Source organism: Protopterus annectens, chromosome 4.part1 (assembly GCF_019279795.1).
Source record: "Protopterus annectens isolate FY-2018-M chromosome 4.part1, PAN1.0, whole genome shotgun sequence".
Lineage (NCBI taxonomy): Eukaryota > Metazoa > Chordata > Ceratodontiformes > Protopteridae > Protopterus > Protopterus annectens.
The window spans coordinates 308,676,648-308,703,732 of NC_056734.1; the positions used below are offsets into that span (position 1 = coordinate 308,676,648).

At 35.8% G+C, this 27,085-nt stretch overlaps 1 protein-coding gene across 1 annotated transcript in view; it reads left to right on the forward strand.

The window, feature by feature from the left end:
* The first annotated feature begins 768 nt into the window (after nt 1-768).
* The window catches only part of LOC122800843, a 1,417,490-nt gene continuing 1,391,173 nt past the window's right edge, over nt 769-27,085 (forward strand). Inside the window, exon 1 of the mRNA XM_044070157.1 lies at nt 769-896. Within this exon, the coding sequence (XP_043926092.1) occupies nt 797-896 (100 nt within the window). The 5' untranslated portion in view covers nt 769-796. The remainder of the gene's footprint in view (nt 897-27,085) is intronic.

Genomic DNA, 27,085 nt, shown 5'->3' on the forward strand with positions numbered 1-27,085 from the left:
ACATCATTCCTTGCATTTATTTCCTGTATTCTTTTAAACATAATGATATATACCCATACCAATTTATTTTCCCTTAGGCAAATTATTTAGCTTTGTTTTTCAGATCCTATCTTCTCAAAAATCAGTTCCTGTCCCACATTTGTCAGGCACACCTACTTATTCATTTTTAGGATTGCTTCCATTATAGATTGCTTGTGAATAAATTGAAAGGTATTTATAGCTCTTGAAATCAAACGTCATATTTTTTCATTATATCTTCAATGACGTTTTGGTAAATATGTTTGATTGTTTAATACGTTGACAACGGGTGTCCAAAAGTAGAAGGCTATTCAGTGTAATTTATAGGATACGGATTATTTAATTTCTTGGAGCATTGTCATATATTTGGAACTAACACTGTGTATAAAATATCCCATCCTATTTTTAAAATTGTCCAAATATTGTAAGTAAATAAGCATGAGATATTATGAGAAAACTAGTTGGTAGATTTCTTCAGCAAAATAAAAAGTAAAAATTATTTGAGTTCCAGGAACTTTTCTATGAAATGATGTATATGAACATATGACCAGCATACATTAACGTCTTTCAAAAGCTGACATTTAAACAAATTATGCTTCAGGATTATTATGTGCAATTTTACTTCTGAGACATATACTGAAGAATGCATTCTTTTAAATGCCAAAATTAGACACAGCTCTGTGTTTCTGTAATGCAGCTAGGGTGAGGCAGAACATAATTATCTTAAGAAACTGCTGTCATAATCCTTGCTTGCACTCATTTATGTCAGTCTTGAGAGATGAACTTGCAAAAGAATACAATGTGCATAACTTGTTTTTGGATATATTTGCTCCTTATTCAACTTTTACAAAAGTCTAGTTTTGGACAGAGCACACAAGGTAAACTAAAGTAATTTTATTATTTGAAATATTCAAACTGAACATATGCTGCAGTAGATGGTACGCAATTCCTGTTTTTATTTTGTTTACGTTTTTTTCACTGAAGATTGTTTTATTTATAGCATGTATACTGCAATACTAGGAGAAACACATTAAATGTACTCTTGTCTTAACCCTTCATTAATAGTAGAGTTTATCTGCATTAGTTCCTCCTTTATTTATTTTGTCATTGTTGTAATAAACTTGTGAGGAGAGCTGCACACAAAAGCAATGTTGATTTTTACTTTAACACTGGCATTTTTCAGTTTGCCAGAACAAGGTGTAATTTCAAATAATTGCTAGTCCATTTTAATTTGTTAGCTTATTAAAAGTAACATATAAGAACTTTAGTTAGCTGAACAGAAAGGAAATCTAACATGCTCAGTTAGATAAATAATTTTCTATGTCTGCATCATTTTAAAAAGAGTGATATCCCAATGCCACATCTGGCATGTGGTGAAGTATGAAACATTCAGTTATTGTAGCATTTAGCCCAACAGAATATGTTTAGCATCTAGTTACTCATTAGCAAAATTAGTTTATTACAAACTTAAGGCTAATTTATATTGCTGACAGTGTAATTTTGATAAAAAGTTTAGGATGATGAGAAGGAATGGATGTGCCATATTACAGTAATAACAAACAACTGATGGTCTGTATCAACCAAAGACAGACCCTGCATTAATTAGCCATAGCAATCAGTTTATTCAAAAATGTAGGGATTTCATAGCATTCATTTTCTCCTTTTGTTACATTATATATTGATGGCAGTACAACTATTTATAAATCTATGTCACTTACTAGTAATTTTGTAAGTCATTCCAGAAAATGGATATCTTTTCTCCAGAAAATGAATATATTTTCATTTGTCAAACTTAATTTTTATATATATATATATATATATATATATATATATATATATATGTGTGTGTGTGTGTGTGTGTGTGTGTGTGTGTGTGTGTGTGTATTGAACTGTTCAGTGTGGTTTCCTATAAATATCAGTACATAAAGAATATTTTAGAATTCTGAGGTGGTTTTAAATTATGCTATCAATAAATGGAACTAAAAATGTCAATAGTGTACTGATAAGTAAAGATGAACTGCACTGCGATAGTATGCTTGCTATTTTAACATACTTTTAAAATAAAAATATAACAAATTAAAAAGCATTTCAGTGCTATACTCAGTATGTGAGTAATGTAGCAAAGTACATTGCCACTGAAAAATAGTTTGCTGTGGTATTAAAATATAAAGAGGTGTCCCAGCATATGCACCAAAAGCCCATAATATATAAGCCTTAATTTGTTATAGTTCATAAGATTTTAGTTGTGCTATTTCATGCAGAGGAATAAGGAGAGATCAAAGTGAAAATGGTAGAAACAGCATGGGAAAAGGATTAAGAAGGCAGTAACATCACCATGTTGCAAATAATAACTCCGTTATGAATGTATCTATATATTAACCGGGTAAATAAAAGGATCCAAAATACTCTTTTTTTGAAAACATGACCCAAGCAAAGCACACCTATTAAAACTGGATAATACTAAGATAGAACTCTAACAGCTATAATTCTTACTGAAATGTATTAGTATAGTAGTTCTACGTGCAAATGTTAAAATAGAAGACTAGTTTAGGATAAATTAGTACAAGGCTGAAAGTTTGCTATAATCCAGGTATTATGGAAAACTAACGACAGGTATTTGTGATATAACTAGCATGATATCTGTCTGGAACAGAAATTAGTGGGATAATTATCAAAAAAGTGAGTTTTTAGTCATTAAATTGCTCATACAAATATTCTATTTTTGTGACTATGCACATAACTAAATGTTTTACTGCATTACAAAAGATTATTGAAGTCTAGTGTGCATACTTGCATTTAGCTCTATAGAAAAAATCACTGAAGATAGCTGTAGGTTTGTGTCAGCTGCTCAATTTTATTTTGCTTTTGTTCTGTACTTATTTGTGTGTCATTGTATAATCTTTGTTTACTCTTGGATTCATTTTTCATACTGGAGCATTATATGTGGGCTCAGAATTCGTGTTTATGCTTGCATTAGTGCCACATGTAATATCACTATGTATGGGCGCAAAATGTGTGACCTTTGATTCAGACTAGCTCTGTAGCACAGGAGAATAATGCCCTGATTTTGACCAAGATGGCCTGAGTTCATATAAGAACTGGAAGGGCAAGGTGTGTTTTAAATTAGCATGATGTAACCAGGTATGAATTTAGGGGGGTGAATATAGAGTTGATATGGTTCCAAGTTGTAGGTAAGCTGAGATTTTAGAAGTGCAGATGTGAGGGTCTGTCATCCCCCCATGCAGCAGTAGCAACAGTGTCACAGCCACCTTAGGAAGATTAAGGCAGCTAGGTCTACCCCCCCCCCCCCCCCACAAATAATAGCCTCCTTGCATTTCCTGACTATTGCCCTTTAGTGAACAAATGGGCCTACAGGCTCTAACCTAGATAATGGATGAATGGACTATAGAGTTCACCCATTTTTTTCAAGGAATATATTAGTCATCTCTTGCTCCAGAAGAACAAATCAGACACTGGGGATGATAAGATTAAGCATAATTCCTGTGAGTTTTAATCATTTCTCCAAGTCTTTTGGGTTTCTAATACCATAATGAGAATGGACCACATTCCTAAGTCAAAGTACGATTAAAGTTCATGAAATTAGTATTGTTTTAATCTTTGATGTCAGCCAAAAGTGATCTTTGCAGCACCTGCAATGTGTCCAGTAATGACCACTTCTGCAATTCGCATGGGGTTACATGTATTGGTAACGGTTCCACTTGAAACCATCGAATGTTCAGAACATCGGAGTTCTAATCATTGAGACCAGAACATCGATGTTCAGAACATTAAATGTTCAAAGTGGAAGTGCCAGGTAAGTACAAATGGTAAGTTTTGGGTGCATATGCAGCCCTGCATGTTCTGTGTGTGCGCCATCTGAGTGTTGGCATTGCAGGTAGGCTATGAGAAATCTCCTGTTTAGCACTAGCACATATAGTGGTAAATGGGAGATTTCCCTTATCCCACTGTAGTGTGATCTTGGAGTTGGAATATTAAAGTATGGGGGGGATGCAGGGGGTGAAGCCCCCCTGCATAAAATAGTTTGTGAATGTTTATTTCTTTTTCTGTGGTTCACTTTGAACCTTCCATGTTCTGAACATCGATGTTCTGGTCTCAGTGATTAGAACTTCGATGTTCTGAACATTCGATGGTTTCAAGTGGAACAATTGGTAACATATCTAAGTATGATTGTAGGTTCTTTTTTATAAGACCCATTGCTCCTACTACTATTGGAACTGTCTGGGTATCTTTCTTCCACATTGCTCTCATTTCTGCCTGCATATCCTGATATTTTATGACCTTGTGTCTCTCTGTATGCAAGACACTGTAGTCACTGGGTGTGGTGATTTCAATGATCAATGTTACTTTTGTCTTCTTTTCATGGACCACTATATCCTTTTTTCTAGCATCTATATTCTGAACTGTTGGTAATGGGTGATGCCATGTGATGTAAACTTCATCATTTCCTATGATGCTTTACAGCTCATGTTTCCAGTGTTTTTCAGCCACTTCAATACCATAATGTTTGCACAATCCCCAGTGCAACAGTCATGCCACATTATTATGCCTTTCAGTATGCAGTCCTTCTGCCATTAATATGTCACACCCAGCAACAAGGTGTGCAAGTGTTTCCAATTCAGTTTTACAAAACCTACACTTGTCTGTTTCTTCCATATGTTCAATGGACTTTGTAAACCAGGGTGCACTTAACACACTATCTTGAGCCACCAATATTAACCTTTCATCTCTTGGTTTCAATTTGCCTCTCCTTAACCATTCCTGTGTTTGTTCCTGATCAACATGAGGTTCTTCCAGAAATTTTCTGTACTTGCAACTGTATTTATGCATTTTCCACATTTCCTCCCTTTCTCCCTTCTGATGTGGTCCTTCACCATATATTCTTTTTTTTTTGCTTTCTTGCACATTCAGTTACTGCATGATTTTTATCTACTTCTGGTTTGATTTCCATTCTTGCTTGACACCGATATGCTTCTGCTAGATTAAGCCGATAAGTCATCTTAGATTTCTTCTCATCATGTTTCAAAACTGTCACTACATTTGCATCTTGTGAGGTCAGCAGATATATGTGGAGTCCCATGATTGCAGATCTGTACATGTAATCAATTTCAAGGAGGCCCATTCCTCCTTCAGAACGGGGAATATATAATCTTAGTATAGCACTGATTTTTATAAATCATTTGGTGAACATGAAGCATCCTTCTTGTTTTCTTGTGTAATCTATCCAGCACGTCTTGGTTCCAGTCAATCACTCCAAAACTGTAAGTTGGGATAGGAAAAGCAAACTGGTTTATGGTGTGGATTTTGTTCCTAGGTGCCAGTGCTGTTTTCTGGATTAAATTCTTCTAATGTATTCCTTACTAAGTTTTATTCACATTTGTTCATGTTTTATTGTTGATCCTTCATCAATTCCCAAATATTTATACACTTCCTTGTGCTCAAGTTCTTTTATATCACATTCTTGTCCCAAACTGATGCTTTCCTGGTGCTGCAGTTTTCCTGTTTTAAATGTTGCTTTTGCACATTTATCAAGATCGAATGACATTCTTATATCATCTGAAAAAGTTTTGACAACTTGCAGTTGTGCTTTTACTTCCTCATTTGATGAGCTATACAGTTTACCATTGGTTTTAACAATGTATGAGTTTTAATGTACCCTGATGTCACAGTCAGAGAGAAAATGTTAGACATGTTTGTTTATGTTTTAATGATATGTTTTTCACTTGGTTTCATCAAATTCAGAATGACAGTATAAAAGTCAAGGGACATATGATAAACCCCTCACGTGGTAGGTACAGGAAGGCTCATCCTCACAAATATTGTTTTTGTGGGTTTTACCTGGCTGCAGTTATATGAAGCAATTTATAGTTTTGAGTGTATATATATATATATATATATATATATATATATATATATATATATGTTTAGATGCTCTGTGTTCTTGAGCTATTCCTTTTCTCCAGCTGCTGGTGCGCATTGTTGTTTAAAGAAGTTTACTTTTGGTCAGATAGGCTGGACCCAGATGACTATATCTCCATTAATGCTAGTTTTTCCTGAGCATTGTTGTTACCATTGGAAGCAAATGCATCTGAACTGCTGGGGGTTATTTCTCTTACTGAAATCAAATAATCACAAGCTTAGGATTAGTCACGGGAAATACCTGTCACATAGTTCAGTTTATGTTTTGAATAGCTTAGGACTATAACATTACCGGATAGCTAAGTGGCCTAGAAGATAACAAAAGATCCCTACACAGAAGCTTAACCTTAAGAGAATCAAACAGAAGTGCGACTAATTTATCAATCAGGGTGCTAAGGACAACTTCTAATCAGCTCACAGCATTGAAGGAGTCAATCAGTGTGAAAGGCTTTGGGAGTATATGAAGCCACAAAATTCACAAAGAGGAACCCATATTTCAGTTACAAAACTAGAATCTCATTACTGATTACTTTTTGAGTGACAGGCAAAAAATGATAGCACTTTCTGTGTTGCTTTTTAGTTTTGTTTGCTACAATATAGGGTTATGTTCATTTCATGCTAACAATATTCATTCTTTAGCCCTACATTTTCTTTTTTTCCCCCTCATTGCAGCATTCCAGCTCCTCCATCATTCTACAGGTCTACCAAACTTATCGTAGCCTATCCTGTGCTCACTTTAAACAGGTCCACGGCTTCTGAGGAGACTGATGTCACGAGTACAACATCATACTGCTGCTGGTTCATGCGCCCTAACTTATATCACCTCGTTGCAGTCTTTCCAGATCTGTGATTGTTGCCCTCAGGAGGTGTGTGCTTTCCTTTACAAATGAACAACCTTCTGAGTAAGCAGATCATTGCTTGTGCAATACACAACTCATCAAGCTTGTGTGTCGCTTATTGCATTGAGGCTGCCTCCCCCCAGGATGGGTAAGTGGTTATAGGCCATTCACACCCCACCATGCAGCCATTCAGTCCTTGCGCTTCAATCAAACATGTGGGCTCTATTCATAAGGTTAATCATTCTTTATACCTCTGTTTGACTAATGAATGAATAAATGAATATGCAGCTAAACAAATACATATTTTAGGGATCCCACTGTATGTGCAGTTTAAATGAGAATTTGGAATTATACCAAGATAAAGTGAATTTAAAAATGGTGACAGTGTCTAGCAGACATTGACTTAGTGTGCAAAGTGCAAATAATCCATAGCCCTTTGAATTTTCTTTTTATCCCTATTTGCATGTTGTCATTAAATAAATTTTAAGAACATCTACTGATGATGGATTCCTGCTTTATCTTCTGAATGATGATTCATACCCCAACATGCGGAACTCAACTCATTAGTTAACCCAAACAAATGTGTCTTTGCCTAAACACTTTTAGGGGAAAAGTATGTGTCTATTAAATCCACTGTACTTATCAAATACTGGATGAGAAAAGCATTAGACCTGGAGATGAAGATGACAAAGAAATTACTTCATCTATGTCCTTCAGAAGAATACCGACAAGAGATTATGGTACCTGTCCCAGAGACTTCCCATACTCTGGAACAAACTACCCATTCATGTCAAGCAAAGCTCCTCACTGGCCCTCTTTAAGAAAAATCTTGACGACTGGATGGGAAATAGAAAATCCACCCCGGGGATCACTTCTGCGGCATTGCTCGACAGGGGCACAGAAAAATAATTTTCTTGGGTGGCAAAATCCATGGAACCTTTTTGGCTAGGTTTATATAGGCCTCAGGGCTGATAGCCTAGTACCTGCCTATGAACCTATGTAGATCCTGATATAATGTGCATCTCTCCAGATAAAACTTCCTCGGTTTAACTTGGAAACAGTGGTTCTATAAGCAGGAGTAGAACAAGTTTGGAAATCTAATCATTAAACCCAGACTTCTTAATATCAGTTAGCAGCAACTCATGAACAGCGGTATATTAGTTGTAGCATTGAATTCTGTACCTTCCTCCCTGCATTTGTTTTTATATATGACCAGTTATACATGCAGTTAACAATATTACTACTAGGAGAGTGGCCATGTTTTTTCTCAAGGCCGTATTTGAGGTGGTAGTCTAAAAGATGCCATGAACTAGACTTTCTATTCTTATGGCTGTATGGAAGAGTTTGGTTTGCAGTTTGGTTTGAAGGTGGTAGTCATTTGGGAATGGTTCTCCTACAGTCTGATGCATACATTTTCAGTGACTGACATTGTGCAATATTTTTTAAATAGTAGTTCAATGAATATTTATCCATTTGGATTGTGCAAGAACAGGATGCACTGCAGTGTTTATTTTCTTTTTTCATCACTGTTGCATGACCATTTGAGTTGTATTTCATAATGTAAGAAAATCAGTGTAACATAACTTGTAGAAGGATGATTCGCCATAATGTATATAAACCCTTCTTTGAGTAAATATAGAAACAACAGTAGCTTCTGCTCCTTTCCATTTCTTATAGAAGGCATCTGGAAGGATAATATATTGAAAACTGAAAATACTGGAAGTCTAACTGAGTTTTCTTCTAATCATTTTACTTTCCTAGGTTGCAATCCATCATCCATGATGTTTTTGGAATTGTACGCTATAAAATTAGCTTATAGTGAAACAAAGATTTGTTCAATTAGAAAAGTACATAACTTTCAAACAAGGTTTTCTCATTGGTTAAATATTTTTGTAACCCATTCTGGGTAGCAGTGTACATTGTGTGTGTGTGTGTGTGTGTGTGTGTGTGCGTGTGTGTGTTTGTGTGTGTCTGTCTGTCTTATTTGTCTCAGACTCACTCACGCATACATATATACATAGACACATTTCTTCTTTCTCTCTCTTTTTCTTCCTCTCTCACTATTGTCCGTATTATTGATCACTAACATGATTATTACATGCAGTTAAAGTAGTTTTATAAATACATTTGCAACACGGGTCTCTCTTGTAATGATGCCCATACACTCTTCAGAATTCATGTCTCAATGTAACAAACCCCTTTGTAGAGACTAGAGAAACATTGCATTTGTTTGCATAAAATGATAACTAGATCCATACCATCTGTTATCCTGTCAAATGGATTAACAGCAATTCCATGCAGCATAATATTGTATATCTTTTTGTATATCAGGATACTTGTTTGGCATTTCTCGTGCACTTAACAGAAATTTAGTGTATGTTTGTTTCCATAAATTCTTCTGGAAAGCTAGTCTAAGCATTTAAAAGTCTCTCTTTCTTTAGAGAAGTATTTTATTCATAGATCTATTGATGCATCCCCTTTGAAATGGTTCCTTGCTTTCTGTGAATGGCTACTCACCAAAAGACAAGAGTCTCTTGAATTTTGTTTATTTCTAAATTTTGGAAACATGACCTTGTTTTTCTTCATAGGTTCATGGGTAGGTACTAGGGTATCGGCCCGAGGGCCTACGTAAGCCTAGCCAACAAGGTTACCTGGCTTACACCATTCAAGAAAGTTATTTTCCTGTGCCCTTGTTGAGCAGAGCCACAGAAGTGATCCCCGGGGTGTATTTTCTATTTCCCATCCACTCATCAATATTTTTCTTGAAGAGTGCTAATGAAGAACTTTGATTGACATAGATGGATAGCCTGTTACAGGGTATGGGAAGTCTCTGGGACAGGAATCTATCTCTCCAGCATGTCCTGTTTATTGTCGTGACAAGGTTTAAGTCCTTAGAGCATGTAGCTCAGAGGGATTGGGATTTCTCTAGGTGTAGTATGTCCAACAGCTCTGGGTTTGACATAGCTTTATATGTTAGGCAGAGATCACCAGGCTATACACAGTAAATTACTTTAGCCTGCCTTGATATGCCTTCTGCTGATGACACTGCACTACACTTGCTGTCCTATTTTGGACAGCCATCACTTCATTATATAATCTGTAGAGATTGTCATAAAAACCTTATCTACCATAATGTAGAATTTTCCAATTGCATTATTCTGCACTATTTTCATTCTATAAACACCAATTTAGTTCCTCAATAAATGTCTGAATTGCTGAAATCTGTCCTTTCTTATTCATCTCTTAATGCTCATCTTTCAGTCATTTTTGCCTATCTGGCCTTACATTCTTCCCATCCTCTTCTTTATTACACATTTATTCATCTAGAAAACAGGTCACTCCTCCTTGGGATCTTAACTTTGTACTAGAAAATAATTACACTTTTTCCTTCTGAATCAGCTCATCCGGCTCATTTAAAGCTCCAGACATGGAAAAATAGAATTACTCCCTGCTCTGATTTCAGCTAGGAGTATGTATGAGTTGCAAACTCTTGTGGAAATTCAACCTACCTCAACCTTCATAAGGATAAGGTTTACTTAAGAACAAAGCTTTCGTACGTACAAAAGAATGGTATCAAAATTCACTTTAAACCATTCTGCTCGTCTCCCCGTTCTCTTCCTAACCAAAAATAAGGGATAGAAAATCCTATATACTTTAGACTTCCACAGACAATCCAAGTACTAAATTGTCAAGACAAAGAACTTCGAAAATTACAATAAACTGTTCATTTTCTGAGAAGTTAAGAAAAAGGGACAATCAGTAGAAAATCAGACTATTTCCAAATGGTGATGCCATATTATCTCTTTTTGTTATTCACATCATGGGAAAACAAAAGTCCATTCTACCATGGCTGTGGATAATGTTTTAGAAAGGGTGGATCCTAGAAACATTCTAGAGACATCAGCTTGGTCATGTTTACGCACTTTTACTGAGCTCTATGAAACTGATTCCGACTTCAGCTCAAGAACTATCCTCCAGCGTCTGCTGGCCTCTTCTTCCTCCTCTGTGACTATCTAACGTGTGGTAACTGCCTCATATAGCCTAAACTACTGTAATAGTAATCTATTGATGAAAATAGCTCTGTTGTGTAAATAAACATACTATAACAGAAGATGTTGGACTAGATCACGTTTGTGGTACTAATACCCTCTGCCCTGCCCCTTTCTTTTTTTTTTTTTTTTTTTTTTAATTCGGTGCTAATCTTTTACCTTAGCTATCTCCCAGGTTGAGTTTCCCCTTTTTTGACTCTACCACCCCCTTTTTATAGAGCCAAGAAAGCTCTGAATTTTGGCACTCATATGTCTACTTTTATATCCATACACTTTTGTGTTGGCATGGATGTAAGGCTTTGGCTGTTGGCCAGGCACTTAATCCTTGGCGGTATAAATCCCATATAGCTTAGGCCACTGCAGTAGTGATCTGTTCAAACATTGACTCTTGCAATAGGTTTACTTACACAACTGTATGCATGAACAGTACTGTAGAAATCTTGTAACTGTCAAGGACCTGACTATCGCCACTCTGAATAGTACCATCATTAAATGAACTTTGAGGTAGTTCTTATAGTAAATGCAACCTGTTAAAAGTAGATTTGAGACTACATGTTGCAGATGAAGATGCTTCAGTCAGCTTCATTAAGTCCCTTTCAGAGCCCTGATTTGTCCTCAGTGTTTCTTTGTCCATTAACAAGTCTAGCAGATTTTGAAGATTTGTTATTCCTAGTTTGGACTCTATAGTTAGTTAGCTATTTAGTTAATTAGTTACTTAGTTTTTTTATATTTTGTTTGTTTGTTTGTTTACTTGTTTATTTGTATGATTTCATTTAATTCATTTATTTTATTTACTGCATTTTCTTGAACAATGAGATAGAATCTTGATCACAACAGCCCACTTTCAGTTTGAATCTGACCAAAGCATTAATGCATTGAGAGAAAATAAGGATAGTGCAGTAAGCAGAGCATATGAATGCAGGCAAGGCTAACAAATTATGGCAGTCAGTCTTGTACTAGCAAATGAATCATTAAAGACAATACTGAATGCATTAAGACAAGGTTTCACGTATAAATACATTTTCAGTATATTTTATTCCAAAAAGGAGGTGAATAATTGATGGAGAATCGTGCGTGAAAGGAAAATGAAGATGATAGTGCATGCACTTTAGCAAGGTTCTACTGTCAGATGGAAACTATTTAGGAGAAGATGTTATTGATGAAGACTGATGACGGTGCTAGGTTATATGTCCTGTTTGCAAAGTTTTGGCACTACTTGCTACACAACTGTGATGTCTAATCAGGGAGAATTTGCTCTGCAATATAATCACTGACTGGACATTTATATCTCTCAGCTGCACTACTTCAGAACAACCAGAAAGTAATCTGCACAAAAATCAAAATGTTTCTATATATTTCCAGGGTGGTATAGCACCCGCACTGTACTGAAATAATACATATATTCATATGCTATATAATATTGAAATAATACATTTGCCTGCTTCGTCCATGGTATTAAAAGACATTTGTGTACAAGCTTTTTTTAGTTATTCTTTTTGAACATGCCACAAACTTAAAAATTATTTTATGGCATCGGGCATATTTTATCAGTACTTGACATAACATGCTCTTTCTTTGTATTTTGTCATACCTAAGTATAATTCATATAGCTCTGATAACATTTGGTTTGAATCCTCTATGGTAATCAAGGATCGACTGACTAATTTTCAACTACCCAAACAGAAATAGTAATAATCATTCTATACCACAGATCAAAGTCTAGTAAAGTTTGCAGGTGGGTTTTAGGGGATATTTGCTTTCATTCCAAGTGTGTCTTTAGCTGTGCGTCTGTCTTTTATAGCAGAAAATATTTGCTCATGTAGCTGCATGGAATCATAATTATTTATATTAAATATCAGTCTTTTTATCTGTGATAGCTTATCTCTGAATGGAAAATCATGTTTAATGAGATGATGAAAGTGTTTGATTCCATCTCGTCATCCTGCCATAATCCCATCTTGTAGCAGTTGTAACTGTAAGTCTTCTGTAGCAGAAACTTTCAATTGTTTGCATGTTTTCGAATGTCACTAATAATTGTGATGCAATCCAGATCCTTCCATAATATAGCTTCTTTGCAGGCAGTTATGTATACTATAAGGAGAACATCTCTAAGTGGACCTGATATCCCTTATTTGTACAGTACCTACAGGTCATACTGCTGTAATGAAAACAACACTTTGCAGATACATTGGAAATATGTGCAAAAACCACATAAAATTCTTTAAAGTTGTGTCTAGCCAGATATCACTGTAATACTTTTTTTCAGTAATACCATTATCTGCAGATGCACTGGATCATTTTTGCAAATGCCTTATAAAAATACTTTGAGATATTTTATAGCCAAATACCTATGTAATAATTTCTGTTGTTCCCCACTGGACCTGCCTGATGACTCCATTGTTTGCACAAATTGACCCATTTTTTTCTTCTATTGGGAATTCAAAATCTGGGCATCCCCTCTCTGGAATAGGCCTATAATTCATTTGTTCCTATCTGGGATGTATTATTAGCTCTTTCTTTCTTTCCCACCCCTATAGTAAGAGTCAGTTGGTACTGAGTTGGCCAGGTTTCCAGACTTGGTGAGGCACCCCCCCCCCCAAGGTGGAACACCCCCCTCCTTTGTGATGGCTCACTGAAATCCCATTCCATGTTGTTGGAAGCAGGGACTGTGCCTTTGCATGATCTCTTGGCTTACATGCATGCACACAAACTGCATATGCACATAGGCCTGAACAATATAGGGTGCAGAACCTAGAATTCCCACTAGGTTTCATCCATGAGCTGAGAAAGATCCTCAATCTTCTCCCCAAGATGGGTGAGCTGTTAGTGTCACTCCGGTCATCCCCTAACAGCTGCAGCCAATGGAGTCACCAGTCAAACTCAGGTCTTGTGAGTCATAGTCATTGCTTTATCTAGCTATACCACAAGAGCTGCCTATGAACCACTTAACACTCACACCATGAATGTGATTATTCTTTGTTTCGTATCAAAAGTCTAATGGTTGCATTTCTTTCTCAATATGTGCATACTTTACATGCATACAAATATTTCTGGCATGGGTATTAATGCCCTTATAGCCTGCTAATATACCAAAACAGTTGCTCACATAATAAGTGTCCAGACTGTTCTTAAAAATATCTAAACTAGTACTTGCTTTAATGTAGTTTGGCAGTCTGTTCCATCTGCTGTCTCAAAGAATCTTGTACATAGCTTGTCTGGTGATTCTCTACTTTTTTTGATAACCCAAACATTCCCAGAGGTAGTTGGCCTGTATTCCCAAATAAGATCTCCTCTTAAATATATATATGAAACATTGTACAAGTTCAAATATTTTAGTTTTTCATAATAACTTAACTTTTCACATCCCTGGATGCCCTTGGCATATTTCTGCTGTACTCTTTGTAGTTTACCCATGTTTGTTTTTTATAAGCTGTCCATATTCTTATTCCATCCTCAAGCTTGAGTCGAATGTAATTAACAAACAATGACTTCATCATTTCTGATTTCCTAGACTTTGTATTTATTTTTATATAACCTGTAATTGTATAGCTATCATTAACCAATTAGCTGATATGATTACAAAAACTCAGAGCAGGATCTACCCATACACCCAAATCCTTAAATGAATCTACAGTTTCAATCACTGTGTGCTGTATTCAATATTCACCTTTCAGTGTTTTGTTCTTCTTTCGGCTTTTCCTGGTTAGGGGTCGCCACAGTGGACTCCAGTCCGCTAATGATTGGCAGTAGATTTTTATGGTGCCGAGGTGCCAGCTCGACGCCCAACCTTCAAAGAAGGTACGCCCATTTACGCATGTCTTTCGAATGCCACTCAACTGCGGGGAGGACATGCAGACACCACACAGATGGCACTCCAGCTGAGAATCGAACAGGAGAACCTCTTGCTCTGAGGCGACAATGCTACTGCTGCACCACTACGGCTTCACTGTATTGTCCCAAATCTCATATGCTTAGTTTTTGATGTATTTATCAGCATTTTATTCTCCTATGCTTAAGTCATAAATTTAGCCAAGTTCTTTTGCAGACATGCCCTATCTGTAACACATGTATCTCTAACATGTAATCAGTTTATCTGATTTAAAGCCATCTGCACACAAATTATGGAATTGTGGAATACCTCAGATGAAAAAGATAAGTCTGAAACATACAATCCAAGCAAGTATGAGCCTAGGACAAAGCCCTATGGGACACCCTTACTGTAACCTTGAATTTTGCCTGTCCAAATGCTGCATGATACTTTCCTGTGCCATGCAGCTATCTGTCTTATCAAGAGTGCATCAATACCTAGCTGCTCTCCTTTATTGATCAGTGTTTTGTGCATGACTCTGTCAAACATTGAAGTTAAAGCTATATAAATTATATCTCAGCACAATGTTTCATTCACAGCAGCTATTATATTGTTATAGAACATCATGTTACAGGTGGTTATAGATCTATTTTCAACATATGCATGCTGATGTATGGTTTCAAGCCCCATCTTTTCCAATTATGACAATATTTTAATCAATATTTCTTTTACCATTACTTTTCAACAACATGAAAATAGACTTAATGGTCTGCATGACTCTATGTTTGTCGTACTCACCTTTCCCTTAAAGACAGGTTTAATAAGTGTGTCTCTCCAATCTTGAGGAATCTCCCCATATTTATACAACCTAGTAAATAATAGATATAATAGTACTGTAAGGTTTTGCTGAAGTGGTGTAGTAGTCTGTTACTTTAAAATCTGAGGTTAATACAGAAGTAGAAATGACACAAGACACCAAGGCTCAAACTTAACAATTTATTAAGCAAAACTTTTCTAAATAAACAGTAAAGCTAATACTAAATAAACAGAAAGACTAATAGATCATGTACTTACAAGCATATGCATAAACAAAATCATCTTTGCCACTGATAGGGAAACTTCAAATCCTATCCAGTGCAGCTATCTGTTCAGTCAAGGCAAGGCCGACACTGGCGAAATGTCTCTAAGCTCAGTTCAGGCTGGAGCTGTGATCAAATCCGGATGCTGATGATGATTTTCATTTTAGCCTTTGAGCTTTTATAGTCTTTTTGAGTTGATAGAATATTGTAGAAAGATCTGACATTGCAGGCTCATCATGAGTTGATGGAATATTTTAGAAAATTACAGATCATTTCCTAAGTTGTAAACAAGTCTCGTAATGTCTGGTCTTGTGCCCTACTTCCCTTTTTCAGAGAACAGTTAGCTCACAACCTTGTGATATAGTTCCTCTTTGAAATCCCCACATTCTGGTAAACATCTTTTAAGCTGATAAACAACTTATAGGTTAACAAAAGTTCAGTAATACCAGTAATCAGTAAGCAAGGCCTGCTCTTAAGCATATTGTATTGTTACAATATTAGCAGCATATAATGATGTAGTGGCATATCAAGAACTAGCAATATTCAATCTAGCAATAATTCAGCATACACAGTGATATGTGGCTTGAGGCATAGCAAAAACTGGTAGACTGTGTGGATCCGTCACAAGTGGTCTATGACTATTATTAGTAATTATGTCTCCTCCCTGTGTTTTGTTTGGATCCACTTTACACAGTTCTTTTTAATATAATCTAATTTGATTTCAGTATCTGAGGTTAGCTGGATGTCACTAGGACAACTTATCACCTCCTTTGTGAAACCAAATTATTTTGCATAAGATTTTGTATATATGTATATAATCTGTTATGTCTGAGAATAAATTTCAGAGTCTACACACAGTTTATTAATTTGCGTGTATTTACTTCTTGCACATCTTTTGTATTTTAAAATGGTTTCCCATTATGCTCAATATCTTTATACAAATTTTCTTCATATTTTCCTTGATCTTGTCTAACACTATTCTTAATTTGTTTGTCCAGCTTGCTTATTTCAGTTTTCAAAGTTGTAGATCAACCTCTTTTCAATTTATTATATTTGTTGTCTCTCACCTTATTCGGGTATTTTGTTCTTCTGGAACTATATGCCCTGACAATGTAGCATAGATCCTGATGTTAAACAATTTTTTACTTTCTCTGAGCATTTCTAAGTACTGTAGATGCTTAGACAGTATGTCTGCCCTGTTGTAACAAAAATTCTCCTAGTACTTGCTGACTTGACTTACTTGGCTGTAAGTGATGTTAATTCATATTATACTTTCCTCATACTGAATTCTCATCACTAATCATTATACATGCAGGTACTACACTTTTGCTTTTGAATATGCAATAATACGTAAATAATTCATTTTGCACTCTTATTTGTACTGGCTGATCAATGTACAGTAATATTCACAATTGTGTTCTACTGTTTATATTATGAGACCCTTGTAATCTAACTCATCTGAAGAAGTTTTGATACAAATAAAGGAACAAAAGTTCAGTACACTGCTGTGGAAAGTTATATTTACTGCATTCCTTGCATGTTTTGTGTTCCTTATTGTTAAGCCCATAAAGAAGTTTATTATATATTAACTCATATTATGTCAATGCTGCTACTGTACTGTAGTTACTAGATGCTTCAGCTACTCAAAACATTATTTTAATCTGCTGACGAGCACCGTACTACATCAGGCTGCAGCAGCTTTCCTAGTGTCACTGTAATCTCTGACAAGTGAGACATAAATTTAGAGCGGTGTGGTAACATTCCTAAGAACTCCATCAGCAATTATATATCAGCAGGTTTCTGTGTACGTACAGAAACTATTACCTTGTCAGTGTTCTGCTGTAGATCACTTTCTTTCCGCACACATTTCCCATATACTTTAAAGAAGTAATACATATTTGGTATTGGTTCTAGTCAGTTTCAGAACTTGAGGCCTGTTCAGTATCTTGATTCGTCATGTTCCTGTTTTATAGCACCCCAGAGTAGAATGTCACATGTTATACTGATTACTCCATGTAGCTCCCCAACTGTGGTTGCAACTTTCAAGATCCAAAGCCTTATCCTCCAGAATCCATAACAACCCAGGACATATTTAAAATTGAGCTAAAGAAAAAACAAAACAAAACAAACAAAAAACTGGCTTCCATCCAGCACTGAAAGTAATCTGATTTTCGGTATAGTCAGTATGACTTATTTGGTGGTTTAAAATGGATAATAATCCACCTTGATCCATTTATTAAGACTAATAATAAATAAAAAAAACACAGGTATCAGAGCCTCACAAGGTTGTCAGGGTCAGAAATCATCCAGTCCATGATAAGTTAAAATAATTTATTCAGGAACCACAGCAAAAGTAACTGAGGCAAGCGCTTTCACCCAACAGGGCTTCATCAGCCCATATGCAGTCACAAGATAGATACTCCCTTTTATATGAAAAAAAAGGTGCAGAACCAAGATTAATTAATAAACTTAAAGGAACAAACATGTCTGCAAGTAACAGGCATCTCTACACTAAAACTCAAATACTTAATTAAATAGATCAATGAATACATATAAAAATATAAATATATAAAGAATATATAAAAAAAATTATATATATATATATATATATATATATATATATATATATATATACATAATATATGAGAAATATCATAGAATATTTACTTATACATAAAAACATATACATATAAAAGTACACATAGTGACACAATCCTACCTCTACCTAAGCCCGCTGGACTTTAAAAAGTGCTTAAGGGGTACTTTGTCATTATGTCTAGGGTGTTGATATTTTTTTAGTTTTCCATTTCTTAAGACATTGTATCTAAATACATGTTTTATCTTTGTCATGTTTCATGACAGTTACACTACTGTTAACCTTCTCTGCTGGTTCTGTCTGCACGACTGTGACTCCCCTTAAATCCATATTCTTTACCTTTTCCTACATCCTAGGTTTATATGAGTAGATAGCTTAAATAAGCACAAATAACAGGAAGTGCTTCAGGTGATATCTTTGTACGGTACTGAGTCTGCAGACATGTCAAACCTTCAAACAGGGCATTATGTCTTTTCAGAATACCATTCATATTTTGCACAAAACTCTCTGAACTATTTTGCATATCCTTCTTTATTTTAATGCATTTACTAGACAGTGTGGGCTGTTGTCAGTAAGATCAGGAAAATGTATACATTTCATTAATTCTACATTTTAAATTCAGTGGAAGACTGCCTTTGCGTTATAATTAGCTGTAACTTAATCTTAGAACTGTTTTAAAATTGCATAGGCATTTGAAAAGGGTGTTACTGTGGCTACTTGCATGTTCTTAGTTTCATAAGTGTGTATTCGTCTAATGCCACAGAAGCAGTGTTAAGCCTAGCAATACATCCCAAAACAGTCTCGCCAGTTTAGTAACCTTAAGGTTAATTTAGGGGGTATATGCAGACTGGGACTTGGTGGTTAAGCATTTATAGGCTATGTCTACCTATTAGAGACATAGGTGTCAAACCAGGGGAGAGCTTCCAATTTGGGATCTACTTGTCCAAGTTGCATATATTATATACATATACATTTCTTAAATTTCATCAGACAGTAAAGTATGATTTTTTTTACAGCATTATAATTTAGAATTATTCAAACTTTCTGTTACATAATTTTATAGGATTTGGCAGTGTTTTTTTAATGTTGCATTTTTTAAATGTAAGTATTAAATTGATTCTGATGAAATTTATACATATTTTATGCATATGTACAATTTTATATAACATATTTTTTAACTTAATTTTCTCTTAGGCAATATGTTTAATTATTTAATAATTTGTAGGTGGTGAATGGCTAATTGGAGGTAATTCTCTTTTTAGCCAAATGTCGACATTGATTGGAGAGCCCTTTTATATTCATGAATTTATGTTTAAAATGTAGTTCTGAAGAAATCTCTACACTGCATTTAAGAAACAAAAGTACTCAACTTTGTATAAAAAAATTAGTTCTGAGTGTTGTGCATTGCTATTGTTCATTTTTGGTTCTTAATTGTGATGGTATCTGTTTTGTGGATATGCAGAAAGTCTGTTAGAGCAAAATCCAAGGATGCCTTGTATACCAGGCATAGATCATCCCTCAGCATTCTGTAGGAGACCATGTAGAAAGATAGAGCTTTGAGGTGATCCATGTAAGATGTGATTTTTCACCCCCTGTCCCTTGCATCTTTTTTGTGAGTTATCTGTGTGGACATTCCAGTTGTTTCATATGTCTGGCCAGGTACATACTAAAGGGGGTGTTATGCACAGTGATTGATCTGATGAGAGCTGAATACAGTGGAATAATGACTTCCTGGAGCTAGACGCCACATCCTTGCCTATAAATTAAACAACATAGAATGATTTTAGCCAGCATGCTTGAAATGGGCATCCTGAGACAAAGCAGTAATTGTCACATGTTTACTGACACTGACAACCACCTACTACTTATTGGAGTAAAAACACTGCAAATAATCAGACTGTCAGCTCTACCCAAATCTACACTAAACCTGTCACTTACAGATTATACCTAATACACAGACCTACAAATTCTGATGTCTTTAAAAGTAAACTACCTGAACCACAAAAGCCTCCTAAATGTAACTTAAGAAATAAGTACCCTCACAAACATGCAACACAGGCAATAACCACCTTGAAGCATATTTCAAAGAGTTACTGTGTCACAGTTCAAATGCCCAAAAGGTAAACCTCTGCACAATCCAACATCCTCATCATGGATGACTCATTTTTTAGGCATACCTAAGCACACCTCACCAAGTTGGGCGAAGACAGGATCACAGTCAGTGCTTCTCAGGTGCCAGGATTCACCACATCATACAGTCACGCAAATCCTTGCACCACATATGATACAGTCATCGTACAGGTGGGTGCAAATGACCTGTGAAGTACCTCTCTGGACTACATGAGAAGAGATATGACAAGCTCTCAAAATATGTTCTGAGGCAGCTATGAACCTGGCTAATCTTGGTGCCATCATAAACACTCTAGAGTGCATTAAGATCCTTCAAGAGTGCCTTTTTCAAATCAATAGCTGGTGTCAGAAACCATGGACTAAATCTAAATGCTAAGAAATGTATAATGCTATTCTTCAGCAAGCAATAAGTTTCTTCTGATTATCACATTGACAACACACCCCAGAAAACTGATTCAGTAGTTAGGGAACTGTGAACCTATGCAGAGAACAAAGTGTCCTTCGATTAACAAATATCCACTACAGAAAGAAAGTGCTTTTTCATTGCACAACTTATTACTACGGTTATGAGCTCCAGATCCAGGGATGTGATAATACCAATGTATTCTGCACCCATCAGGATGATCGTTGAGTAAAATGCCCCATTAAGTATGCACCTGTCCAGGCATATGGCAGAACATGAATACCCACAATGCTTTCTTACTACGAAAATCAAGGGCCTAAATCATAAAAACTATGTGGACCACCTCAAAGATTTGTCCCTCATCTTAGTGTCATAGAGACTACTGAGAGGGAAATTCTGACATGTGTACAGACTTTCAACTGACCATTTCCTAGTAGAGCTACTGCACATTCACAAGTTCAATAGGAAAATAAGTACCCTGCTCAAGAGATCTAAATCACTTTTGGGTACTTATGTATTATCACAACCAGATTTGCGGTTGCAAAATTGGCACAGTTGTATTGAGACGACTGCATCTCATTCTTAAAATGGGTGTTCAAAGTGTACATTTCTTTTGGAGTGCAGTGGTCATGCACCAGAAGCAGGAGCAAGCATCAAATTCCTCATCCTATTTTGCACGTAGTACAGATGCATGATTGAAAGAACATGGCTGCCATCATACGAAGGAATGTACAGTTATAACAGTAAAGGAGTGACCATTAGGACAGTTATTAGATAGTAAGTGAACACAGACAAGGTCTTATTTCTAAGGTTTCTAGTTTCCCTACTGTGTAAATTACCTATTAAAGGAAGCATTGCAATAACAAAGTATGTGTGACTGATGCTTTTGCATTGTGAAGGAGACAGGGTCCGAGGTTGAGACATTCGAGTTGAGCAGTCATGGCCATTTCTTCTTTACTGCTCTGTTAATGTCGACAGCTTATTCCCTGGTTGTGTTCAATGACACATCTTCCCAGGAGGAAAGAACTATGCTTTTTACATAAAATACAAGTAGGACGCACTAGCAGGACACAAACACATCTGTTTTTTTTTTTTTTTTTGACAAGAGAAACGAGCGTGCAACACCCGGGCTTGAAATAAAGCAGTGGTTGTGATAACAGCAGTGATGCATCCTTACAAGGGACCAACATACTTTGTTATTTTTAAATAAAACTAAAGGCAACACATATTTCTGGGACATGCACACACTATCCAATGCACTTTGACTACATTTGCTGACACAATAAACTATCATGAAGCAGCCGCTGTTCAACTGACAGATCTGGTTGCGATAATACGCAAGTACCCACTTTTGCAACATAACCAGAACATGTTGGAGAGATAGATAAGAATACCATCTCTTTGGAATCATCTTTTACTCCAAATAATGCACTATCAAACATAATCTTGATGAATGGATGGATAACCACAAATTCAGCCAGGTTTATCAACTTTGTCCCTCATGGATAAGGGTAATGTGTAAATGCTCTGTTTTCCCAAGGTTATTCATACTTAAACTATAAGGGCTAAAACTTCATGGGAATGTATGGCTAGGCTTCTAATGATCCTCATGAATTGATAACTTAGTAACCGCCTATGAAAATATAAACATAATAACAGAACTTTCTGTTGTTCTTGCTGCCTCCACATCACTTTTATGGTGCAAGTCTTTCTTTTGCTTAAATTATATTTACTCTGTTGCTTTACTGCACCTGGATACATCACGCAACAGTTTTAGAAGCTGCTCATAAAACTGCTCTGTCAAGAAAACTGGTGAAGTTTATTGTGGTGCTATCTCTCACACACACACACACACACACACACACACACACACACACACACACACACACGTGCGCGCGCGCACACACACACACACACACACATCTCAGTGCTTTGCCTCTGGATAACCATGCCTCTTCAGTATGCATCGAAAGGGTATAATGATTAGCAGCCATATCATTTCACATTTCTATAAATATCAGACACGTAGCTAAACATTATGTACTTCTGTATCTGTGTTACTTGATTTAAAATTATCTTAAGATCTGTCACTAGTGTTTCAGTAAAGACCATTGTGTATATAATGCTGATACTTATAATAATAATAATAATAATAATAATAATAATAATAATAATAATAATATCAAGGTTTTCCTGTTTGCCAAGACTCAAAAATCTACACATACTGCCAGTTACAGTTCTTGCTTGTTTTGCCAGAACTGAATCATTAGAAACCTTACAGAAGCTCTCACCTGTGTTTTTCCACTAATGTCAGTTGATTCATTAGTTTGCAGGATAACAGCATTATCATTGATATCATTAGCAGTGGGGGATTTAGGCTTTGGCACAGAGGTGCAGCCCCCCCCCCCCCCACTTTTTGCTACCATGTATTCTGAGCTGTTTGCTTATGTGTCCTTTCTCATTCACATTTCCAAGTGTACATATTCTGGTATCATTTTTTGCACAGAGATGATTAATAACTTCTTCTTCATTAGTTGATTTAAATATGCTGTCTATACTGCCTCTTAAGGCCTTTTGTTACCTGAACTGGAGATGAGATTGTGTTGTTTGTATCTGAGAATAAGGTCCAGTAAACATTTTCTAATTCTACTATATCTTACAAGGGTAATACTTTTTTATTGCCAGTGTCAGATGTTGATCACTAGAGTTGGTAATGTTATCAGCTGGTAAATTAGTATCAGGAACTGTAGTAATTTTGAACAGTACTTCTGTATTGCTGTTGTTTTGTTGAAAGTATTGTGGCCCTTACGTACTTGATATCACTTAATCAGGTAACGGTATTTGCAACAAGTATTAATCCTAAAAAAAATCATTTCCTTTTACTTATATATAGTTTTTGGGAATACTTGGACTGATATAAGAACACTATATCAAGTAAATCTTTAAGTTTGAATGGATCCATTTTCTCCAACTGCAAGTAGTAAACCAAAAATCACAACAAAAAAAAATCAACAGAAAATACATAGATACAAATATTTCAGGAACAGGCAATAATGTCTTCCTAGCCTGACAATATACCAAAAAATTCTTCCCATAATATGTGTCCAAACTGTTCTTAAAAAAATATCTAATCAATGGCTAGCTTTAATGTAATTTGGTAGTCCATTCCATGCATCAGCTACTCTCTCAGAGAACCAATTAGTACACTTACATTCCTATAGAATCTTCTACATATGTTGTCTGATGAGTCTCTACTACATTTTGATAACCCCAAACATTCCCTGAAGTAGATGTCTGTAAATGCCCTATAAACCTGAATAAAGGCTCCTCTTAAATATTTATGAGATACTCTATAAGTTTGGATATTTTAGTTTTTCATAATAACTTACATTTTCAAATACGTTGATGCCCTTAGTACATTCCCACTGTACTACTGCCAGTTTATTCATGCTTGTTTTCTTATAAGTCTTCCATATTGTTATTCCATACTCATGTTTGGGTCTAATATAACTAACAAACAATGACTTCATCATTTCTGATTTCCTAATCTTTATAAATCTTTTTAAACAACCTATAGTTCTGTAACCATTTGGTTGATATTATTGGAAAAACACAGGTGGATCTATCCATATACCCAGGTCCTTAAAAAATATACAGTTTCGATCACTGAGTGCTGTATTAAGTAGAAAGCAAAATTAAGCAAATGACTAAAGGATAGTCTGAAACAACAAATAAAATAAAAAAATATATAAAAAAGACCAACCACCACAGCTACAGGCACATAGATCCCCAGGTTTGAATGCTAATGTCCTCTTCAAGCCTGTTTTACAGGCCTTGTCATTACATTATTGAATCCTTGACTTCTGATTGATAGACTGTGATTTAAATTTTAATTGTTCTTAATTGATCTTATGGATCTGATGAAGCATTATTGCGCAAAAGGGCTTATCCTGTTTAGCTATTTCATTTTTATTTTTGTTTTAATAAACCTATGCTTTTACCTGTGGCAGTTGGTCTGTTTTATATTTTTTAGTGCTGTATTAAGTATTCATATTTCACTTATTTCTTCTGATTCTCATATCATTAGTTTTTGTTGTATTTATCAACATATTATGCTCCTGTGCCTCAATGGTCAATTTAGTCAAGTCATTTTGCAGACATGCACTATCTGTAATACATGTAATCAGTTTACCTATTTTCAATTCATCTACATACAGAATGTAGAACACCTCAGATGAAAAAGATAGATCTGAAAGATACAATCTAAACAACTATGGGCTGAGGATAGAGCCCTGTGGGACATCCTGAGAGTAACCTTGAATTTCTCCTGTCCAACTGCTGTATAATACTTGCCATGTCCTACTTGTAAGCAATACAGCTATGCAGTTTATCAAGTATATCAATACCTGGTTGTTCTAATTTATTGATCATTTTTTGTGTATGACCCTATCAAATGCTGAAGTTAAACCTATGTAAATCACATCACAGCACACATTTTCCTTCATAGCTGTTTATAATATTGCTATAGAACATCGTGTTACATGTGGTAATATATCTATTTTCAACAAAAGCATGCTAATATATGGTTTCAAGTCTCAGCCTTTGCATTTCTTACAATAATTTATCCAATATAACCTTCTGCATTATTTTTCCAGAACATGAATGTAAACTTATAGGTCTGTATTACTCTGGGTTTGTCCTACCTCCCTGTTGCTTAAAGACAGATTTAACAAGTGCATGTTTCTAATCATGAGGAATATCTCAATAGCTATACAACCTAGTAAATAGGTATAATGGCACTGCACGTTCATGCCAATGTGTTCTCAGGTCATTAATACTAGTGTTGTCTCCTCCCTATGCTTTCTTTGGATCCAATCTGCATAGTTATTTTTCAATATAAACTAATTTGATTTCAGTATCTGAGGTCAACTGGATGTCACTAGGACAATTTAAAGTTTTGCTGAGAGCATTTTGCATCTCCAACTAATTCCAAATGCAGCATATTGTCCTTATTCATCACTTGGTGAGATATCTTAGAGATGTTCTCATCTAGAACTGCATCCCATACCTCATTTATTCTTTTCTCCATTTCATCTTATTCAAATATTTCTGGAGATGGATTGACATGGCTTATGCAAGTGTGGTTCCACTCTCAATGACCTCGCCTTCTGGTCAAACCACTTTGACTGACAGTTTATTGTTATCAGCCCCATCTAACAAATCCCTTACATACCTTCACTCCCAATATCTAGTCAGTAGTTTCTCCAATTCCATTGATGGACAGGGATCGTTCATACCCAGAAAGGGTGGTCCATATACATATATCTATACAGAGGACTAGTATGAGGAAAACATAGTACTTTAAGTGCTTGTTTTTTTCTGTTTGGGCTAATGTTTGGGGTTTAGATCTTGTTGAATTTGATATGAGTTACTCAACAGTTAAAGCCCATCTGTCAGCCATTTCCCATTTTTACCAAGGTGCCAACTCCTTACTTCTTGCATCTTTAAAAGTCTGCAAAATTTTCCTCAAAGATACTTTTTTTCACCCACTAGTTAAGCATTCTGTTCTTCCATGGCAACTCCCAAAATTTGTACTACAACCTTTAGCACAGCTCACTTTTGAGCCAGCTGCTATAGCCAATCTCAAACCTGTTTCTAGGAAGACTCTCATCCTGGTAACTATTACCTCAACAATGAGAAGTTTTGAACTGCAGGCTTCTTATAGGTTCATAGGTTCCTAGGTGTTTACTAGGCTAATAACCACAAGGGCCTTTTTAAGCCTAGCCATGCATCCCAAATCTTTGACGAGTTCTGATACCCTTGATAAGTGTAAGCATGGGTCTGGGAGATGAACCACTTACAAGTTGCCTGTGTCCATTAGAGACATAGCTGCCAAACCAGGAATGAATTTCTGGTTTCCCATCCAATTGTCCAAGTTGCACTTGGATTGGGTTAGGGTGGAACTCTGCTTCACATGGATGGGGAGCCTGTTCCATAGATGGGGTAGTCTGAGATACATACCAATCTCTGTAGCAGATCCTATTTATATCACAGGCAAGGTTTTAAGTCTTTACAATGGGTAATTCAGGTGCTGTTTGTTTTGTGGATATGCAGGAGGTCCATCCGAGTGGGTTCTGACAATGCCTACAGAATTATCCTCACTTTCTTCCACACTACTCTTCAAAAAACATCTTAAAGAATATCTCAAAACACACTGGCTATGTCC